The sequence below is a fragment of the Harpia harpyja genome, chromosome Z (assembly GCF_026419915.1).
Source record: "Harpia harpyja isolate bHarHar1 chromosome Z, bHarHar1 primary haplotype, whole genome shotgun sequence".
NCBI lineage: Eukaryota > Metazoa > Chordata > Aves > Accipitriformes > Accipitridae > Harpia > Harpia harpyja.
In genome coordinates, this window is record NC_068969.1 from 115,557,541 (window position 1) to 115,577,823 (window position 20,283).

At 47.4% G+C, this 20,283-nt stretch overlaps 1 protein-coding gene across 23 annotated transcripts in view; it reads right to left on the reverse strand.

Moving 5' to 3' along the window:
• TCF4 (transcription factor 4) overlaps positions 1 to 20,283 on the reverse strand; it is a 247,575-nt gene that overhangs the window by 62,813 nt on the left and 164,479 nt on the right. For 4 of the 23 annotated variants that reach the window (XM_052775830.1, XM_052775834.1, XM_052775829.1 and 1 more), the window contains exon 1: positions 9,877 to 10,099. The exons of the other annotated variants lie outside the window; for them this stretch is intronic. In XM_052775830.1, the coding sequence (XP_052631790.1) occupies positions 9,877 to 10,050 (174 nt within the window). In that variant the 5' untranslated portion in view covers positions 10,051 to 10,099. Of the gene's footprint in view, positions 1 to 9,876; positions 10,100 to 20,283 lie in introns of those variants that run through there. 23 annotated transcript variants of the gene reach the window in all.

Consider the following 20,283-nt stretch of genomic DNA (forward strand, 5'->3'; position numbering starts at 1 on the left):
GGGGATATTTATTTCTTCTCAACGCTGAAGCAGACTATTATCCTACGGTTCTTAAGACTGTACTCAATATGAATTCTCCACAGTCACACAGATGCTGAACAGTGGCCACCCCCATTGCCCTTCCCATCAGAAGTGACCCCCCCTTCTAATACATGTGCCACTGGTGTGAGGAAGGGCAGGCTGGGGAGAAAAAAGGAAAGGAAAAAAAAAAAAGAAAAAAAGATCATCCCAACAGATGGTAGCTATCGGCCACCAGGACGTGAGACTGAACTGGGACCGGTCACCTTGCATCCCAACTCTGCCTGAAGTAGATTAGCACAAAAGCATTGTATTCTAACGAACCACTGAAAACAACATGTGTTTAACTTCTGAAATGGTGAACAGTTCGTAAAATACTAATTTAGGAAGTAAAACAAAAAAACATCCACACCATTTGTTGTCGTTGTTGTTGTTTTCCTGATAAAAATAGCGACCGGCAAGTTTTATCCTGGAGATGGTTTTTATTTACAAGTTAGAAGTCTCAAATGGTGGGAAAGAAAAAGTAGTATTCTGTTTGGCAACTACACTTGCCTGGGAGCACCTTCGCAGGCAGCGGGATCCCGGCAGCCCCAGAAACTTCCCTGCACCCTCTGCGAGGGGTCCTGGGACCGGGCAGGGGTTCCCGACCATCGCCGGCAAGCAACGGTTGTGTTTCATTATGCGATTCCTGGGAAGTGGGATTACCATCCCGAAGCACCGTGTATCAGCTTACGTTACCTTATTTAAGTTTTCAGCGCTACCCCCTCTCTTTTTCAGGTGTTAATAGGAAAATCAGTTTTGCATCCCGGCAGCTGCCATCACTCGGAGTCTCGCAGCTGTCCCCATTCCCAAACCACACGCAAGGATGTGCTGCAAACCTAACGGCGGGAAGATGGCTGATCCATACTTATCCCTCCCTTTGCCAGCCAAACTTCCCGTAGGACCGGCACCGGGAGCACACGGACATCTTGTCACGGGCTCCGGTGCTGAACCGTGCCGTGACGATTGCGGATGCAGAAGGATTTACTTTCTGCAGGAGGCATGGCCACGGTTTAAAACGGCAAGAAACACATTTGGTTTTCTGCTTACACCCCCCCTCCCTCCCCTCTGCCACAGCTGAAGAGTATTTTTTCATTCTGGAAATAGCATTAATTCCAAAAAATCTCGAGTCCAATAGCCACCGCAAGACTGAGGATGTATTTACGCAACCATTTTGCTGTGAAGCTAGAGGGGATGTAAGAGAGATTGCAATACGTATCAGGTGTTCAGAAATCATAGGAATTCAAATCCTTCTGTAACTCAAAATCTGTGATTGTCTAAGCACCTCAAACAACCACCACTTAAAAGACATTGATAGCTTAATCATTTCTTCTTCAGCTCTTCTATTCTACCTATTTTACGTGGGGGCAGAGCAACATTTAAGAGCAGCTGAACTGGCATATTTCCTTATTCCCGTTCCCAGCAATCAAACTAGAGACTGCAAGAAGCAGAGAGTGCAATAACAAATATTTAGCTAACGTGCAGGAAAGAATAGGAAAAACCACGTAAGCCCTGGGAGGTGGGCGGCGCTGCCTCGCCGAGGGAAGCCCGGGGGCTGACGATGGGCTCCCCCAGGGCCGTGGGTGCTCCTGGGCCAGCACCCGAGCATCTCCTCGGCACGGCGGGATGTCACAGCGTGGTGGGATGCGAGCAGGCTCGGGGATCGGCTGGGGCAGCGCGGGGGGAAACACGCCAGCGTGCTTCCCATTTCAGAAAAGCAGCACTTGACAGCAACTGTATTAAAGCAGTTTTAGCCTTACCTAGCTGGGATTCTCACCTAGATTAATGCTCTCTGCTGATGATAACACAAATCCTTTGAAAAATACAGGCTCTCATTGCGTATAATGGGCATTCATTCCCCACACAAACACCTTTATCTGTGCTGTATTTGCTTGCAGGGACCTCATGCAGCAGGTATCAGAGAGTACTACCTCTCGCTCTATTTGCATATTTTTTTCTAAGCTGCGTAAGATTTCTGAAAGCCTGTTAATCACTTGACTGCAAGAAAGAGCCACTGCAAAAAGCAAACCTCCGCTTTAGATACACTCGTGGTCCCTTCCAGCCCTTCCATCGCTCACAAAGGGAGCCGAGGAAGCAGCCCTCGCACCCCGTGCTGCTCTGCAGCTAACTCAACTGCAATGACAGGTGCAGTAATAATAATATGCTGGGCAATCAACTTTTTCCCTCCGATTTGTCAGTTTAGCTTCATAATGCCATTAGGAATGTAAACATTTCTGCAATTTATATTTAAAAGTCAATAAAATAATGGGGTGCAGAACTTAACCTTTTTAATTTTTTAAGTAATACATTTGATTATTTTAATCACGTCAGTACTTAACTGAATGGGTTTAAATATGCATGTTACATCAATTTGGTTTGTTTTGTTCATTAGAAAGCCATTGAGTAAGTCAGCATTTTTTTAAATTTTTTTTTTTTTTTTAAATAAAAAAGGGCGGGGGGGGGGGGGTGTCGCTGAATACACTGCACAAGACCTTTTCCATGAGGTTGTCCTTGAGGGACGAGTTAGCTGTGCGCTGTGTCTCCCGGGAGGCATGACTGCTGCTATCATGGATTTCAGGGAAAAAAAAGAAACCCAACGTATAGGCTAATAACAGAATTTAATAACGATGATTCACCAGATGCTGGATAAACTCTTGTAACTGCAATTATGAAAGACCACTTCGTGAGCAAAGATCTATTTTTAAAGCAGGAAGATTTGTTTTTCACTGCGGACATCCCCTTTGTCAGGGCTGTGGCTGGTGCACAGCGACTGCTGCTCTGCAATTCTCACCCTCCCGGCTGCAGAGGTGAAAAAGCCAAGTCAAATGTTAGCCGGGATTGTTCCCGGCCCCTTTTCACGCGCGGGGCGGCTACAATGGCAGCAGCTGCGGCGCAACCTTCCCCGCGCGGCCCCTCCAATTACCGGCACCGTGTCCCCGCGCCGGGGACGCGACTCGGTCCGTACCCCAGCCTGGCCCCGGGTCTCCGGAGAACAACGGGCGAGGGCTGCCGGGCTGTGTCGCCCTTGAACCCGGGCAGCACCCGGCTCAATTCCTCCCCGTCTGGGGGCTAGAGACCCCTCTTCTTCTATTCAGCTGCTTTTCATTACGGAAAGAGTAGTACATGGTTTAAAGAACAATTTGATCTTGTGCACATGAGTTCTCACACCAGTCCCACTCCTGTGCAGACACCTAATAAAGCTCTGCAGGTGTATGAAATTTCCTCTACTCAAACTTTGGGGAGGGTTTGTTGGTTTTTTTTTAAATATTATTTATTTTATAGGCAAAACTGAAGTCCTTATAGGGGAAGGAATTCAAAGCTCGAGTACCAAATTTACACAACAAATTGCAGAGTGTATTTGTATTTGTGTGCACGCAAGTTTAAAATGTAGACGGAGGATTTGTGCTCTGCGTGCTGCACTTCACGTGGACACCTCTGCTTGGGAAAAAGCTGAGAGCATCTAGAGCTGAAGCTGTGCCTTAGGAAACCAGACAACCCACAGCACAAAGGGACGAATCCCTCAAGACCAAGGGTCTGATTCTGCTCCTCCTGTAGCCAACTTCCAACTTTGAAAGTCCCTTTGACTTACAGGAGATAACACTGTAATAATACTTTCTCAGGAAAAACAAACCAACTAAAAAACCAACAACAAGGAAAAAACAAACAAACAAGCAAACGCCGCCCCCCCCCCCCCCCCAAACCCCAAACCCAAACACTTGCAAATGAAGATAGATAAATTCAGTAAGTTAAGAAAAGCAAGACCTGCCCTGAATTTTGGGGGAGAAACATTTCCCAATGAAATCTCTGCTTTTGGATGATTCTGACTTGCTATGCCACAACAAAGCTAGATGCTAAATATTTTGAGATACCTGCTGAGGCCTGAGAATGCAGTCTCCACACTGAGCCCCGAGAGACTTACAGAAACTTTTTAATGAGCCTGAGAATTTCTCCACCGTAAAAAGGAACACAACAGAGTGAGAGATCATTTCTGACGTAATAATCTCAGCTTTCCGTGATAGCAGATCTTTTCATTAACCAAACAATAATAAATACAAACACTTTTGATATGAAAACACTAGGTACACACTAGCCAGTGTTAGTTAAATACAGCTTCTTGCTGTACGTGAGATTATTTTCAGCAGAAATGCATTATGTTTTTTTATTTCTGAGTGTTGGCAATGATGTATTAAAATACAGTTCTGTGGCACCGGAATTTTGAAAGGATGATTTTAAGCTCACGTCTAGTGGTCTGTTTGAAAAAATACCTGACCAGTTAAAAGATGCACTGGCAGTGCAGTCAGTGCAGCACGCTGTGTGCCTAAGGAGGAAGGCTGGAGAGCTAGGCAGCAAACTCATCACAGCAGCACTGCAAAGTGCAGCCTGAGAAACAGGCACACGAGTTTTGACTAGAACGTCTTCACAAAAAAAATAAGTTCCTTTTTTTTAAAAAAAAAAATAGGAAAAAGAAAGGAAGATCCATCCAAAGGAAGGGCAATCCCGCGCAGGTAGCTTGTCCCTGGAGCAGAGTTTCCCACAGTATTTCACTATGTCTGCAGAGAGGCTGACCAACTGTGTGCTACCTTCCCCACCAAGCTCCAGGCACTGTACTGCAGTCACCTTTCCCACCACCCCGTCAGGCTGACAAACTTCAAAGGCCGGTTGAAAAAAAACAATAATAAAAAAAAAAGTTCCACGAGCAACACGGTATCGTAAAATCAGAAAGAAACTGGCCAATATAGGCTAGAATATTCACTTTTCAAAATAAATTCCCTGTGCAAAGTAAGCAAATCCCATGTCTCCAAAGTGCCACGGCAATTTTACAGTAAACCAAGTATAATGCAAACCAGATTTATACTGAAACAGGAAACAAACAATTCTTCTGCACAATTTCCTGTAGATCAATTGGAAAGGTATTTAAAGACTGCACCAGCCATTAGATCTTTTGTTAACCCCCCCAGCCCTGCCCACAAAAAAGCAGCTCATAATATACACTATTAAAAGATGTCAACACCCTAACATCATTTTCCATGTCCACCATCAATCTATAACCAAATAAAATAAAATTCTATTTATAATTTCTTTTTGAGAAAAAACCACCATAATAATTTCCAAACTGGCACAGATGAAGAGGTGAAGTTCACTTCTGATCAGCATATGCAAAGCATATTTAAAACTAAGATTCAACGTAACATCCTGCAAGAATACTGAGCTTGAATAATTCCTAAAATATTTCAGCAAAACCCAGCTTTGCAAACACGAGGCCACTTATACTTCCATCACGTACAGTGGGAAGAAAGCAATCAGACCTGCCAAGTGTAAGTTTTAATTGAACAGTAAGGTATCCTGACCCTTAAAAACAGTGCTACAGTTATTTCTGCAAACTCAAAGATTCAGCATAGATTTGTTCTATCTCCCTTCCCTTCCTCCAGAAGGTAAAGCACAAAACCACCGATTCTGTCAAAATGCGTGTGTGTATCTGACTATATATACAGTTTAAGTATACTTTACAAAATTTTGTTTTCTTGTTATCTGTAGGGAGCCTACGAGATTGCTTTAATTTATGACGTAAACATAGAGCCCTTCCATAAACACCACAAATACTGGAAAAGTCTTCCAGATATTTTGGCTTCTACTCACAATATCGAGAAGAGTAAGCATTTTTATATACATACGTATATACATACACATACGGATTTCTAATCAGGAAGGCTGAGCCACCCATACGTGGATGCAATTTGATGAAGGAGTTGTAAATTTAGTGTTACTTTGTTACAAAATCTATGCCTACACTTCGGAAATGGCTTCAAGTATCTTGTAACTTTTGCTAATAAATATTTTTTTTATGATCTGCATGTCAGTACTCCAATATTCCCAGCAAATGAAACGCTGACATTTCTTTAAACAAAGATGAACCATAAACATCACGCTGAATTACTGCCGGTTCAGCCAAAAGGGTGCAAGTACCAGGGTCTCTCGCTTCGATTTCGAGATTTCTTCCTCCTCGTGCTCAAAAAGAAAACTTTCTCCGCGCCGTTCCCAGAGTGACGCCAGCCTCGTGCCATTCACAACTCCTCACTTGTCATTATTAAGCGTGGTACATGGAATTATTACACTCTTTGGCCTAGCCTATTAGCAGGAATGATACCATGGAGCATTCATCTTCATCTAGGAACTTTATGGAGTTGAAAAGCTTTATAATAAGAATAGCAGACAGAATGTAAACAGGAAAAACTCATTAGCATTTACTTTTTGTGATTTGATGACTTGACAAATAACTATTTCAAAACAACTAGTTTGAGAGATGGGTTGAAGCTTGTTAGGATAAAGCAAAAAGAGCAATTACAATAATTATAGGTTTCCCTATATGATTTAACACATGCGCATGGCGGGAGCTGATGATGTGATCTTAAGATACCATTAAAAGAAAATTTTGCCACTTTTGTTTTTCATTTCCATTTGCAATAATTTCTGCTTTATAGTTCCATGCATTTCAATATATTGTCTATGACCAAATAATACTTTATTAAAATCTCAGTGAGATGCAATTGAAAATAAGCAATTCTGAAAATCAAATTTAGACAGTAATCCTGCCCCCATCCCCTTTCAGGTAATGTGCACATCCTAAAATACCACACGCATCTCGGGTAACAAGAAGCAAGGCTTAGCAAAAAAAATGGCTCTTGTTGTTTCATTGCTTCCAACGTAATCCAAGTGTTAATCCAGTTAATCGCAGGTAACAGTGCACTCTTCTAACTCCTTTGCTAAAACATCTTTTTTATAATATTTTAGGGGAAAACAACTGGATCAAGAACCCAACATTTATATATTACACCATCAATGTAATCACTAAGCCCTAGCTTATCTTTATTATTTGACACTGCCAGGTTTTGCTATTGTTTTAAGATCTTCTAAAACAAATATCCTCTATCGCAAGAGATGTGAAGGAAAAGATTTCTTACCGATGAATATCAGTAAATAGTTAAAGGCAAAAAGTGCTCTCCCATAGAGTGAGCTCTCCTAAAACGCCCTGCGAGCGAGGGGGGAAAAAAAAAAAAAAAAAAGGCAAGTTGCAGAAAATGTGTTCTGCAAATCTTGCGTTTACGGCAGTTTAATTTTTTTCCAGCCATTTTTGTGACTCCTGTACCCAACTGCACTCCTCTTCCCACAGCAACTTTGATTCAGAGGGCTTTGGAATGATTTTGCATTTTTTCTTCTTTTGTTTATTCCCAGGGAAGACCTGCTTCCGCTGCCTGCTCGCAGTTCAGAGAGTTCAAACTGAATTTAAACAAGTAATTGACTTGTCACTGGGGAAAAAAAAAGGGGGAAAAAAAAAAAGGGGGGGGGGGGGGGATTCAGAACTCTGTCTTTCCTGCACAAGGCAACTTGCGTGAGACAGAGCAGCCCCCGCTCCGCTCCAACAACTGGGCGAAAGCTGCGCAGCCCCAAGAGCCGAGGGTCCTTTCGACGAGGCGTTGGGAACAATTAATGCATGGCATCCCCAATCTCCGCACGATGCCTGGCACCACATCAAGAGCTGCACAATGCGGAACCGGAGCCAGAACAATGCCGGCTCTATAAAACACAAAAATCTGTTTGTCGAGTGGACGCGGGAATACTTTCTCCCCCTCCCAAAGGCTGCGGTGCCGGCCTCGTCCCCCGGCTCCCGCGACTCCCTCGCTGCGGCCGATGCCTCTTCCCCGATGCCGGGGAAGGAGCGGGCAGCGCTGCCAGGGCCGCCCGTCCCCCGGGCGCGGGGACCCTCGCCCCGCTCTTTGTGCTCTCCCGGCGCGGGCAAGCGCCGAGCCCGGGCTGGCTTTTCGCGACCACCTTCCACCGGTGCCTAGAAATACACCTCCCGTGACGGAGCCGCCCTGGGTTTTACCAGTCCCACCTTCGGAAAAACACAAAGAATAGGGGAAAAGGCCTGGCAGCCGAGCGGGGTTTATTAGCCCTATGATGTCATATTCTGCAGTTTTATGTAAGTACGACAGGCGGCTGGCACGACAGGACGACGGTACGGTCTCGGCGTTCCCAGCCTTGGTGCCACGGACCGTGGGGCCGCTCGCTAGGCAGGCTGGGCGTTTTGCTTTCTACGTTTCGTTACTCCAAGAAAAAGAAACCGACAAAAAAACAGACAACTGGGACGAGGGCAAAAAAACCCCAAACAAAAGGAAACCCCCGGCTCCCACACCCACCTCCGTTTCCCTTATCGAGCACCCCATCTCACCCCCCGCGAGAGAAATCCAAAGAATAATGAAGTTGGTCTAAGTGCTGAAAATTGTTTACCGTAGCCCTGACGCTGTGCAAGCACTGTGCATCGCTGCTTCCTGCTCACAGGCTGCTGTCGCCAGGATTTTATTACTGAGGATGAATAGCAGCATTTAGGAACTTTTTCTTTTAAAGCTCCTGAGGCTGGCCGGCCCTGCCATGCATGGGAATGTCAGGTAGACTTTAGGTGTAGCCTGAACCGCTCTGGAATAGGGATAGCTAATTAAAAAAAAAAAAAAAAAAAAAAAAAGGGAAAAAGGCCCTGCAGTAAATTATACAAATCTTTATTTTTTGCATTTTTATAATTTTAAATCTCAGTTGTTTCTGCTGCGCAAATTCCCTTGGTTTCCACTCACAGACCAAGTGTCCCGCATTACTGCAACGCATTATTTGCAAAATATTCAAAACAAAAGATGAGGCCCACAACTCTCGCCAGTAAGCATATTACCAAAAAAAAAAAAAAAAAAAAAAAATCTCAGTTATTCAAACAGATGTTCATTCATGAGAGCGGCTTTCCGTACGAAACAATTCGAGCTGGATGTATTATAAACACACGCTGGTCTATGGCACACATGCCTACACATTCACACACGCCCGGGCAGGATAATTAGTTTGCTCCATCCACTCCATCCGAAACGGGCCTGGGTTAAAACTCTAACAGTTCCCTTTTGGCCTAACTACGCCGCCCTGATTGGTATCAGATGAAAGGAAAGAAAGTTGAAAGAACACAGGCTGGAGCAGTTTGCGAAGCCCGCTCCCCCCACGCGCTGCCCTCCCTTCCCAGCATTTCCAAATTTTATTTTCCTCTCCCTTCAGCAACAGTTCCCCTCCTTACCTCGCCCTTCCCCCTCCCCCCCCAAATATTTTAAAATATACTGAAATACTTTTCCTTCTCAAGACCCAGCCAGAGAAAAAAAAAAACAAACCTCCAGATGGCAAGTATAAACCTTCTGCTGGGGTTATGCACAAAATACCAGACACTTTTTTTTTTTTTTTTTTCTTAAATAAAGCGTTTCTGTTGGGGGGGGGGGGGGAAAGGACCGAAGTCAGGCGGCACAGGCAAGTCGCTCCAACGCGGGCGGGAACGGGGCTTTTTTTGTCATTTGCCGTTTTCTGAGGAGGACTTTTGGAGCCGGGCTCCCGCTCGTGTCCGCGGCCGCGCAGCCCCGCTCCGCTCCCGCCCGCCTTCCCCCCCCCCCCCCGGGTTGGGTTTTTTTTGGTGGTGGGTTGTTTGGTTGGGTTTTTTGTTGTTTTTTTTTTTTCCCCTTTGCATTATTTCGACTTGACCCCAAACTTTTAAGCCCGGGCGGACTTTATCGCGCGCCGGAAAAAACCCAAACCAAACCAGACGCCCCCAAAAGCAAAAAAAAAAAGCGAAGCCCCCAAACCCGCCCTGACTCGCAAAAAGCGGCGGCCGTGTCCCCGTCCCCCCCTTCCCCCCCCCCCCCCCCCCCCGCCGGGCCGGGCCCCGGGAGCGCGGCGCGGAGGATGCTCGTCCCCGCCGCCATAAAACTTGTCCAAATTACACCTTTAATTGCAGCGCCCGCTTACCGCTTTCCCATTATAGTAGTACATCAAAGAGTTGCCGCCCATGCCGGGGATCGTGTATGCGCAGTACATGGTCCCGCCGCCGCCGCCGTCCCCCTCCGCTCCCGCTCTCGCAACTTTTATTTCAAACTCGCTCTCCCTTTTTTCACAACAATTCCTCCACTCGCATGTTCCCATATGGCCGGGCCAGGCGCGCTCGATATGCAAAGCAGGGCGAGACCATTCGCCGCGCGGGGGCGGAGGCTGCGCGCTCCCCCCCCCCCGCCTCCCTCCTCCTCCTCCTCCTCCTCCTCCTCCTCCTCCAACCTCGGCGCCCCCCCCCCCACCCTCGCCCCCCCCCCCCCCGTGCCCGCGCACCGCCCCGCGCCCGCGCACCGCCCCGCGCCCGCGCACCGCCCGGCGCGCTCCCCGCCGGCCGCCCGCGGGGCCGCGGAGCCGGGCCCATTACCGAGCGGAATACAAATGCGCTTAATTGCCTCCCCCTCTCCCTCGCCCGCTCCCTCGCTCGCCTCTCCCTTTTTTTTTTTTTTTCCCCCCTTCTTCTTCTTTTTTTTTTTTTGTTTTAATTTGATTAAAAAGCGAGTGGCAGGAAGGGAATCGTATGATGCACATCTAATAACTCCGCCATCTGTCCGTGCTGCTGGCGCGCTCCCAGCATTGTGCGCAGCTGCCGCGGCCCGCCCGCGCCCCGCGCAGCCCCGCGCACCCCCCCCGCTTTTTTCTTTTTTTTTTTTTTTTTGTGGGTTTTAAATAATAAATATTGCAGCCCCGGCCCTGCCGACAAACATCGCCCCGCGCCCGCCCGGCCAACGGCGGGGGGGGGGGGAAATAGGGGAAGGGAGGGGGGGGATCCAACCTCTCCCCCCCCCCCCCCAACGTCGGGACTCACTTGAGCTTGCCAAATTCAGAGCATCACAGGAAAGGAGGGCCCCTGGGAATTGATCCCAAATGAAACTAAATCATTTGCATATGCCGAAGCAAATGCCATCCGAGCATACAGCCAGTCTCCGGGCTCAACTTTAATAATTCAAAGCACCTATTTCCTTACTCCTCGACGTGGTAACGCACCACATACAGTATTAATCAACGACAAAGAGATGGTGATGTCAATTCCGAGCTGTCGTCTTGGGCGACGGCAAAGTTTTCTTTCAGACTTTCCACCCGGATCTATAGGGTCGGCGTGCGCGGCTGCGCGCGCGAGGGGGGGAACCGGGGGGAAAGAATGAGCGGAGGTTTATCTAACTCACTTGTTCTGCATTTATTCGGGAGGTCCCCAGAGGTTTGGGTAAACAGTACTTGAATTATAATCACACATTTCATTCAAATTTCATGCTTTGAGGATTTTTTCCTCATTAGAACAGTTAGTTGTCAATCTGACAAGATCACATTTGTAACCTTTAAACCACCCTCAGCGCCTAATACATAAGGCCAAAAATCCCAACCACCGCAGGTCAACGCGCAACAAAACGCTCCGCCAGAAAGGGAGAGAAAGCGCTCCTCCGACCCCGGGCTCCTCGCAGATGGGCAGAGCGTTGGCCGCACCGCTAAATCTACTTCAGAAACCTAACTTCCTACAAACGTAGGTAGTAGTAATGCTCCAGAGGTGAAAAACAACAAAGTGCTTTGATCATTTATTAAAAAACACACCTTCTGGTGTTTTTAATACGCACCTAGAAATAAAGCCCGTTCTTCCCTCCTGCGTTTGCGAACTGTAAAACGCGGTGTCTTCTCTCTTAATAAAAGCTGTAGTTTCACAGCTCCACACAAAGTTATACAACTAGCATTACATTTTAGTACAAGTTTTACCACAAAATTAGATTGGATGGACCTTTAAATCATCTCACTTAATCGCTTTCCTGCCGCGGAAACAATCCCCTAACTCCAGCAGAATAGAGCCTTTTCTGACTGGCACTAGATCATTCTAAAAATTTCACGTGCCGATGTCTCTAGATCACGGAAATGGAGAGAGACCCGCAACTCTTGAAAAGCAATCCTTGAATCGTGACCAATGTGTCATGAAAATGACTGCAGATGATTTCAGTTTGGTTTTTGCAACCTCGGAGTGGGGAACAGTCCAACTTCATTTGGATCCTGTCATATTAGCGCTTTCATTCTCCTGAATGGGAAAATCTTGGTATAAATATACTGTACATAACTTGATAAGAAGTTAATGCGGTTTGCAGGGAGTAAGCCCATAACTATAACATAATTCTCAACACATGACAAGAAAAATTAATTACTTTACCGTATCATATTTGCATTCGACACATACATTGAGATAACTTTAATATATTTTCCTGCCTCGCTCGGGAACCTGTGATTGTCCTGGATATCTTTCCTTTTCTCTTTTTCAGAAATAGAAATGTGTATCTTACATAAAATTCACATTATTAATAACCGCCAGGAATACGTCGGAGAGACACCGACCGCACGCAGGGCTTTGAAATGACGCAAGGCGAGGCGGTGTTAGCCCTCTGCCACCCACCCTCCCCTTCCCGCACCCCTCCGCCCCGGCAGCCCCCCAGCGCAGCCCGGCTCGGGAGACCCCCGCGGCATCGTCCAGCTCCCACCCTCCAGCTTTCGGGAGTGCGGCTCTGCCGCTGGCACGCCGGCACGGCCGGGGGACGCGTCTCCAGCCCCGCGGCCCGAGCTGGGCTCCTGGCGCTAACGGGAGCCCGTTGATTACAAGAGCAAACCGCTAAAAATACAAGGGGAGTTATCTGACGAGGAGCAGCCTTTTTAAAAAATTAAATCTTTGTTGGTGTTTTAATCTCCAAATGCAGCGCTCGATGAATTTGCATCTGGCCGCGACACAGCCACGTCGGGGATTTTCACTGAACCGGGCAAGAGCGGTTGTTCCGCGCTGGGTTTTGTTGTTAATGCGGGCTGCTGGAGAGCCAAGCTCCCCGCCAGGACTCGGCACCGAGACAGGCGAGGATTCGCCGCCGGGATTCAGCTCCGGACATGCCGGTGTGAGGGTGGAGGGGGATGCTGCAGGTGCAGCTGTGCGGGACCCCCTGCAGACCCCCGCGCCTGCATCTGCGCTGCCGAGCGGCTCCCCCCGCACGCCCGCCCGCCGGTGGGCATCAGGCAGCACCGACATCTTCCAGCCCTTGCCGCGGAGCGGTGCCGGCAACGCTGCAATTACGGCCTTCGTCTTAACGAGAGGTTGGCAGCGTGGAGACGCCGAGGCGCGGGCGGGGAAGAGTGACGTGGGGACCGCGCATCCCACCGCCCCGCGCCGCTGCCGGGCACCGCACCGGCCTCCTCCAGCGAGGAGGAGCAGCTTCCCTGCAGTCCTGTCTGACCGGCGCCTTGTCTCCGCTGCCCCAAAGGTACTCGTTTTCCAGGGAAAGGGTCAAGGAGGAGCACTGAAACCTTTGTTTTGGTAAACGTGGTGTTATGCCGTACCCAGAGGGAATGCCACCAAAGGACAGGGGAGTTGAAAATGCAGAAAACGCTCCGATAATGCATTGTTTCAGCACTTTCTGTGTTGGGCGTCATTCTTTCAGCATCTTCTAGGTCACTGGTAACAGAACCAGGCTGATCAGGTGTAACTTATCCATGTGCTTACGGCACAAACATATTCCCCTAACACAACACAAGTAGGGACAAATTCAGGTCAATGTGTCACCTAAGGAGCATGACACAGCAAGCGTAGGACACCAGGGTACGTGGCCATGTTGTCAGAATCCAGTTACTTCAGCGTTATCTAAGCTAACAATTTCTTCTACGGCCCTCCTGTTCCATTTTTCCCTTTGCACCGCTGGTCACCCTGGACCAGCCACCCAGGCAAGGTACGGCCAACTGGTGAACGGGCAGAGAAACCAGGTGGGGCTGCCTAGAAATAATCAGTGCTGTGATTTCTGTGATATCATTTCAATGCTTTGGCATGTACGTACTGGGTTCCATTCTCTCCTCGCTTCTCTTGTGTCAGATTCCAGAAGAGGGTGAGGAAACATTTGAGAAATCCAAGAGGAAGCACCAGAAGAAGAAAGACAGAAAGGCAGGTTCTGCAGCTCCCGCAGGAGGCCATCTCTCCTGGTCCAGGAGAGGAGGAGGGAATGGGTCCCTGCTTTTCCAGCAAGATTTTCGAGACAGAGAATTTGGAAAGGGCCTCATCCAGAGTGGTGCTGAGCACCCTCCTCGGTCGACCGGGGGGCTGCGAGGGATGGTGTCCCGACAGAGCGGCTCTGCCACTGGCACGCTTTGGGTCTGGAAAGAGACCTTCCGGAACGTCTTAGCAAAAGGATGCTGGAAGGAAGAGACAGCAGTCACGTTCCTGATGCTACTGCAACTGAGGTCCTCAGAAGAGGAGCAAAGAAAGGGAAGCTGTCTGCTGGATGACAAGCTTGCAGCCACAAATTGAAACGAATAATGGTAAAATACCAAGTAAGATGACTAAAATAGCCAGAATTCCTTTAAGTCTGGGTCACGTGGATAATCTCATCCTTCTTACACAAATCCTTGAGTGTAGTTATTAAAATGTACCCGCCGTGGGTGCAGAAGTGGCTCTGAATGCCCAGATGTGAAGAATTTTACCCAGCTGTGGTGTTCTGCCCCAGCCGAGTGACCAGGACCTCCACCCAGAGGTCCCATGAAGACATGCCCCACCTCACGCCCCACCAGCCTTTTCCGACCAGCTTCTCTCCTATTTAAGGAACACAAAAAGAGAAGCAAACCCCAGCTCTGTTCCCCAAAGCCAGGTCTACTTTAGGAGGTGCCAGAGCTGAGCTAAAGGTTTCTTAAAATCCCCCCCCAAGTACCTGCGTGGGGATGGCACCGGCGGCTGCAGAGCTCAGCCAGGGACAGCCCCCGGTGCCTCTCACCGGAGGGGACGCAACCGAACCACAGAAAGCTCATTCGGATGCTGGATGAACGCAAGAACAAGTTGCACCATATTTACCTTATACAGACATAAAGATGGGGCACGTTTTCGGTAGCACACGCAGCGGCCATTTTCTGGTCTTGATTTTGGAGGATCCCAAATCGAGTTAGAGAGAAACCTGCTGAACTCCAGGTGACTAGTTTATAACAGTCTCTTGCGTAACCATTGCAACTAAAGGCAACGCTTATTTTCCTACAGTTTTGTACATTAATATTCTCTCCTCTCTCCCCAGGAAGAGGTTCATATTCAGATACTTGTGCACCATAGACTGAATACAGTATAAATATCTAATTATACAGATGCTATATGAATAAATCAGATCCTAAAAGCCACAGTCTCTAAAAAGCTAATTTAAACCAGCCAAATGTGGATACAACCGCTTCAATATTATAGACTACCTATTGATAGCAATCCTAATCAACCCAACAATCCTACGCTTTTTCTGCCAGGAGGAAGCGAACCTTTTTCCCAGCACTGAACTCAAGCTCCCCTCTTCCTTGTTAAGGGGACAAACTCTCCACCAGATGTTTTAACCAGGTGCAGCTCATGGAGTGGCCCTGCCGGTTGGTTATTCCAGCAGAGAGCCTGGACCGAAGAGCCGGGACGGCCGGCAGCACCGCCTCAGCCTGCTTCTGAAGGGCTCGGGACTGACCCAGACAGCACCCAGGGCGATGCCGGTCTGAGAGTCCTTGTCACCAGCAGTGCTCTGTGCATGAGTCAGGCCATCATGCTAGTACCTGGGCCCTGCTAAATTTCCAAATAATTTCAATAAAAATGCATTCGCAGGTTTTCTTCTGAATTGAAATGGTTGGTCAGACATGACTCGTGGGTGTCAGGAACAGCGCTGATTCCACCGAATTCTTGTACGTTTGCATGTATCGAACATGTTAGACGGGCACATCTGTCATATCCAGAGCAGGTTTTAAGCAAATTGCCCTTTCAGCAGTGACTGATTCGGTGACATAATTGCATGCGCTCCTGTTCTTGCACGGCCAAACACAAACTAATTGGCGGAAGTGGGGGCTGTGACTGAGGCTGGACGCCACGAATATGGCAAAAGAGTTAGAACAAACCATAGAACATCTCTGCAAGCATCCGTCAAGTTTAATCTGTAAAATATCAAACTACTTCTCCTTTTACCTCAAATGCTATACAGACTGTATTTACTAGATAGCACATGAAGTTAGTAACATAATAAAACCCTAGATCAAAACTAGCTATTGAAAACCAAACCAGCATCCAACGTTTGCTTTCCAGATAAGCCAGTTTTAACACATGATCAGGTTGAGCACATCCCCTCAGCTGCAGTAGGAGCTGGCCTGGACCCCCGGAGCTGGGCAGGGCACCGGGGGCAGGTAGGGAGGCACCGGGCACTCTGGCTTATCCGTCGCCTTCCATAAAACTTATCTTACAAAAAAAAAAAAAAAAGCATACAAACATACTTTACAGTTAATCTATTTTAAACAAAACTGTCTATCTAAAATATCCGTTTGCCACTAGGTTTATTTTTGACTACACTGCTTGTGAAAAGCCAAGAGAGAAACTTAAACCACGTGGGCCAGGATTTCTTCTTGCGCAAAGGCTCTAGTGCCATTTTTTACCATTCTATCTTGAGTATCAGAGAGTTTGGTGGGCTTTCTTTTCTGGAAAGTCAGAGCTGCTATAGTCATTGATTACAGGATGATCTCAGATTTCGTATTTTGAAGACTGAGCTTCTAACTCTGATAAGTGTGGAGGAGAGCTGGGAAATGGGAACTCTGAGGCAGAAAACCCCAAAGGCTAATAAAACCAACCCAATCTTTACTATTTTTAAAATCTCGTGATATCTTTTTTTTGTGGATGGAAGGGTGGCTCACTCATGATATATGAACCTTTGGGGTTAGCAATACTATGACGGCTTCTCCACATTGCTCTGGCACTGTAAACAGGCCCTACAACGACTGTAAGGTGGCACGGGGGTTACCTGCCCAAAGTCAGGAATTCTGCTGGCCTAGACAACAGGCCTCAACATCCCATAGGCTTTGATTCCGGATTCTCTACGGAAATGGACAGGAAAGCACATTTAAGGTTCATTTCTGACATTTTCTCTATGTTCCCAAGGCACGGAGGGTTAAGTGATGGGAGGTTCCTACAGGTGGAAATTTCAGTGCCATTGGTCTCAGTATGAGACTACAGATGTTGTACCATAGTTCAGAGTCCACTGCAGAAGTATTTGGTAAAATAAACGAACAGTGTAAGATTTTTAATATTTCATACAGTGCCAAGCAGTTCACCGATTGTACGCAGCACACAATAAACAAGTAATTTCAGATTGTAAGGGATTATCTTTGCTTTTGAAGTTGCAGTACAATCTAGAGTGATCAGCGCTGTAGTTATTGCTCGTATTGCTTTACTGAGAGGTTTCCACAAGTTCTTGGTCAATTGTTCTCCATTAGCATTAGCTGCTACTACAAAATAAATAAATGTTTTTGAAGCATAACACAATCAAGGACCTGATCTTATGTTCAGTCTTTAGGAAAAAAAAAATGACACTGTAATATGATTTTCATTAAGTAACAACATGTATCCTCCCAAGTGGGTTCAGTGTTTTATAAAATGATAAAAGACCTACTTGCACCAGAACTTCAGAAAGAATTTATATATATTATGCTGTTGCACAATTATTTTTTAAAAGAAAAGCAAAAAAATTGTGGCAAAGGTGAGAAAAAGTTGTGGACACCATGCAAGCGGACACATGGCTAATGTTAAGAACCAAAACGTGGCCTTTTTTTTCAGTCACGTGCAGCAATTTGTCTACATAGTAAACCGTTAGCAGAGCTGATCAAAGCACTCAAAAGTGTTTCTCACTACCCTCCTCTCTGCTAAATGATCTGCAGGACTGAACGTAGATGTGGGATCCTGCAAACTCGGATTCGTTCCCACTCTGCCACAAGAATCTGGGGAGGGAGCGGGAGAGGAACGCTGCTCCTCATTTATTGCACATTGCCATATGGAAGACTTTTCAGCTGTTACATAGTTAGGCCTCGCAGCCCCTCCATCTAGCAGTTAAATATTATTCTGTCGCTGTTTCCCTTTGTATAGAAAGAGAAACCGAAGCTCAGAGAGGCCATAGGCACCGCGCTGGTGCTGCAGTTACATCGAGGCAATGGTGCCAAGGGGATGAGAGGCTAGGGCTCCCCGAATACGCTCCTCCGGCACGGGGACACCCAGGGGAATGGCTCGGGCTCTCTGCCCCGACTCCAAGGGAAAATACAAAGTACGGTCACCTTGGTCCTGGTAACCGGTGACCTGGCCACTTGGCGATGCACAAGGCATTTGGGAGGAGTACGTGCCTGCGGCAGAGGAGGCTGGGCTGCCACCGCGGCTCCGAGCTCCCGGGGATGCTCGGGGACGAGGAGGTCACGTTTACACGTGTGTAACTCGCTCTGAAGATTAACTTTGTACTTGGGAATTACTTGTACTTGAAAATAACCCCCAACCTCAAATAGCCAGACAAGAGTAGGGGTAGAGGTGGTGCGTTTTTGAAAAAAATCAGAAGACAAGGTAAAATCCTTTTGCATTCCCCACCCATGCACATCACCCTCCGTATTCAGCAATACAGTTTGGTTTTGCTGCTGGCTGCAAGGATGGGCAATACATGGAAAGATGAAGCGGTTGGTCCTGAAGACCTCAAAGAATTAGGGAGGACGCAGGCAAATTTGAACCCCATTCTGCTGTCACCCTGGGAGAGCAGCCTGCGTGGAAGAGGAGATGGGCAGGGGAGATAGAAATGGCACGGTGAGAGGTCTGGTCAAGGTGGAGACCATGAAACTGGGACGCTGCTCAGAAAAAAGAAGGGAGGGCCCTGTGCAAGGCTTTCTTTGAGGATACTGCTCAAACAAAGAAAACAAACCTGAATAATGGGTATTTAATGCTGCTTGGTGATCCCAGAACCTACCCAGAGAGTCTCCCCACGCCACAGGGAAAATCAGGGCTTGGGTTTCCCAGTGACGCAAACGAAGCCCTGTTCCCTCTGCATCCCCGACTGCTGGGCCTGTGTTTCTGACTGGGGTAGTGCTCACGTTACCCGAGAAGCAAAGATGGAATTAAAAGGGGTTTATAACACCTGAAAGATTTCTGCTGCCCCAGCTCTGGATGTGCAAGAGCAGCTCAGCTGAGCTGCAGCACGGGAGGGCCTCTAGCACATAGTAGGTGTCTTGTTATTTTATCAGTTTTACCTCTACATTAAGAAATATGTGATATTATTCCCGAGTCAAAAATCTGTGTCCTGCCACAGAAAGCTTCACCTGATGTTCTGCCAGAGCTTTTTTGGTTTGTTTGTATCTCGTAAGTCATGGTTACCTCTTCTCTACTAAACCACATCATTTCTCTTCCCTTTTTGCTGTTTATACTGAATTGGCCTTTAAACCCCAAGCGTGTTGCAAAATTTCGGAAGTCCCGCTCACTTTCCAAGAAATCAGGATCTGAACTTATTGCTTAAACCTCATTCCGGCACACGGGGAGAGGAGCTAAATCCAGCCTGGGACTGGGGCGCAGGTGGGTGGGCTGCAAGGTTTACGGAAGGTTATTGAAGCACCAGCATGAAAAGTGTCAGATCTTTCCTAAGTCTCAGCTCTCTGCCCCCTGCGCCGGACTGGGCTATAACCAATGTTAGCATTTTTGCTTCTTACAGTCTTTTTTTCCCCTCTCTTTGCAGAAAATCGTTTTGTCTCTAGTTCTCCAGGAATATCGCCCGGAGGAGGGAAACTGTCGGGTATCTCTCTTTGCTCAGAGATCTTCAAACAAAAGATGTTCTGTGCAACATTTGTCAATTTTCCCACTAAAGATGAAGAATTTAGCTTTCCGAGTGAATTTTAACCCTTCGCATAGGAAAATTAGATGAGATGCGATAGTAACATAAAAAGCAGTAGACAATTGTCTAGATTGGGCATCCAGGTGCAAGGAGAGCACCGCGCTCCTCTCCTGTGCGCTGCGAAGGCAGAGGCGTGCTCCTGCATCCACGGGTGCTGTGCACGGTGCCTCCACGACGGCCACGGCGTGGGTTTACCGGCAAGCGGAGCAAAGGTTCGGACGTCTCTCTAAATAAGGGCACAAGTCGCCACTAATTAAGCAACTCCTGAAATGGCGTGTTTGTGTTTGATGCACAGCCTGCACGGTGCCTAGCCTGCGTCGGGACTGAATTGGGGCCAGAGATGTTATTGTACGCGGCATCTGCTAACCGCAGGGTTGAGTTTTCTGAATTTGGCCTGGCCTTACAATTTTCTTGCTTTTGTAGATTTGTCCCTTAATGGTATTTGAACATTCTTTTGTGGTTTAATACCGAATTGCACAGTGCGGGAGGATAATTAGTGGTAAGTATTAAGCAGTTTATGTTCTTCTGTGATTAGAGAATAAGTCTGTGAGGTCTTTGGGCACTAGTTCCACGATGTTTTATTTTTACTATGTAAAATCCTTCAGGAGAAAAGGGTGTTTGTACCTTTGATTTCATTGGGCTTTTCACAGTGAATAACGTGCTAAAATAT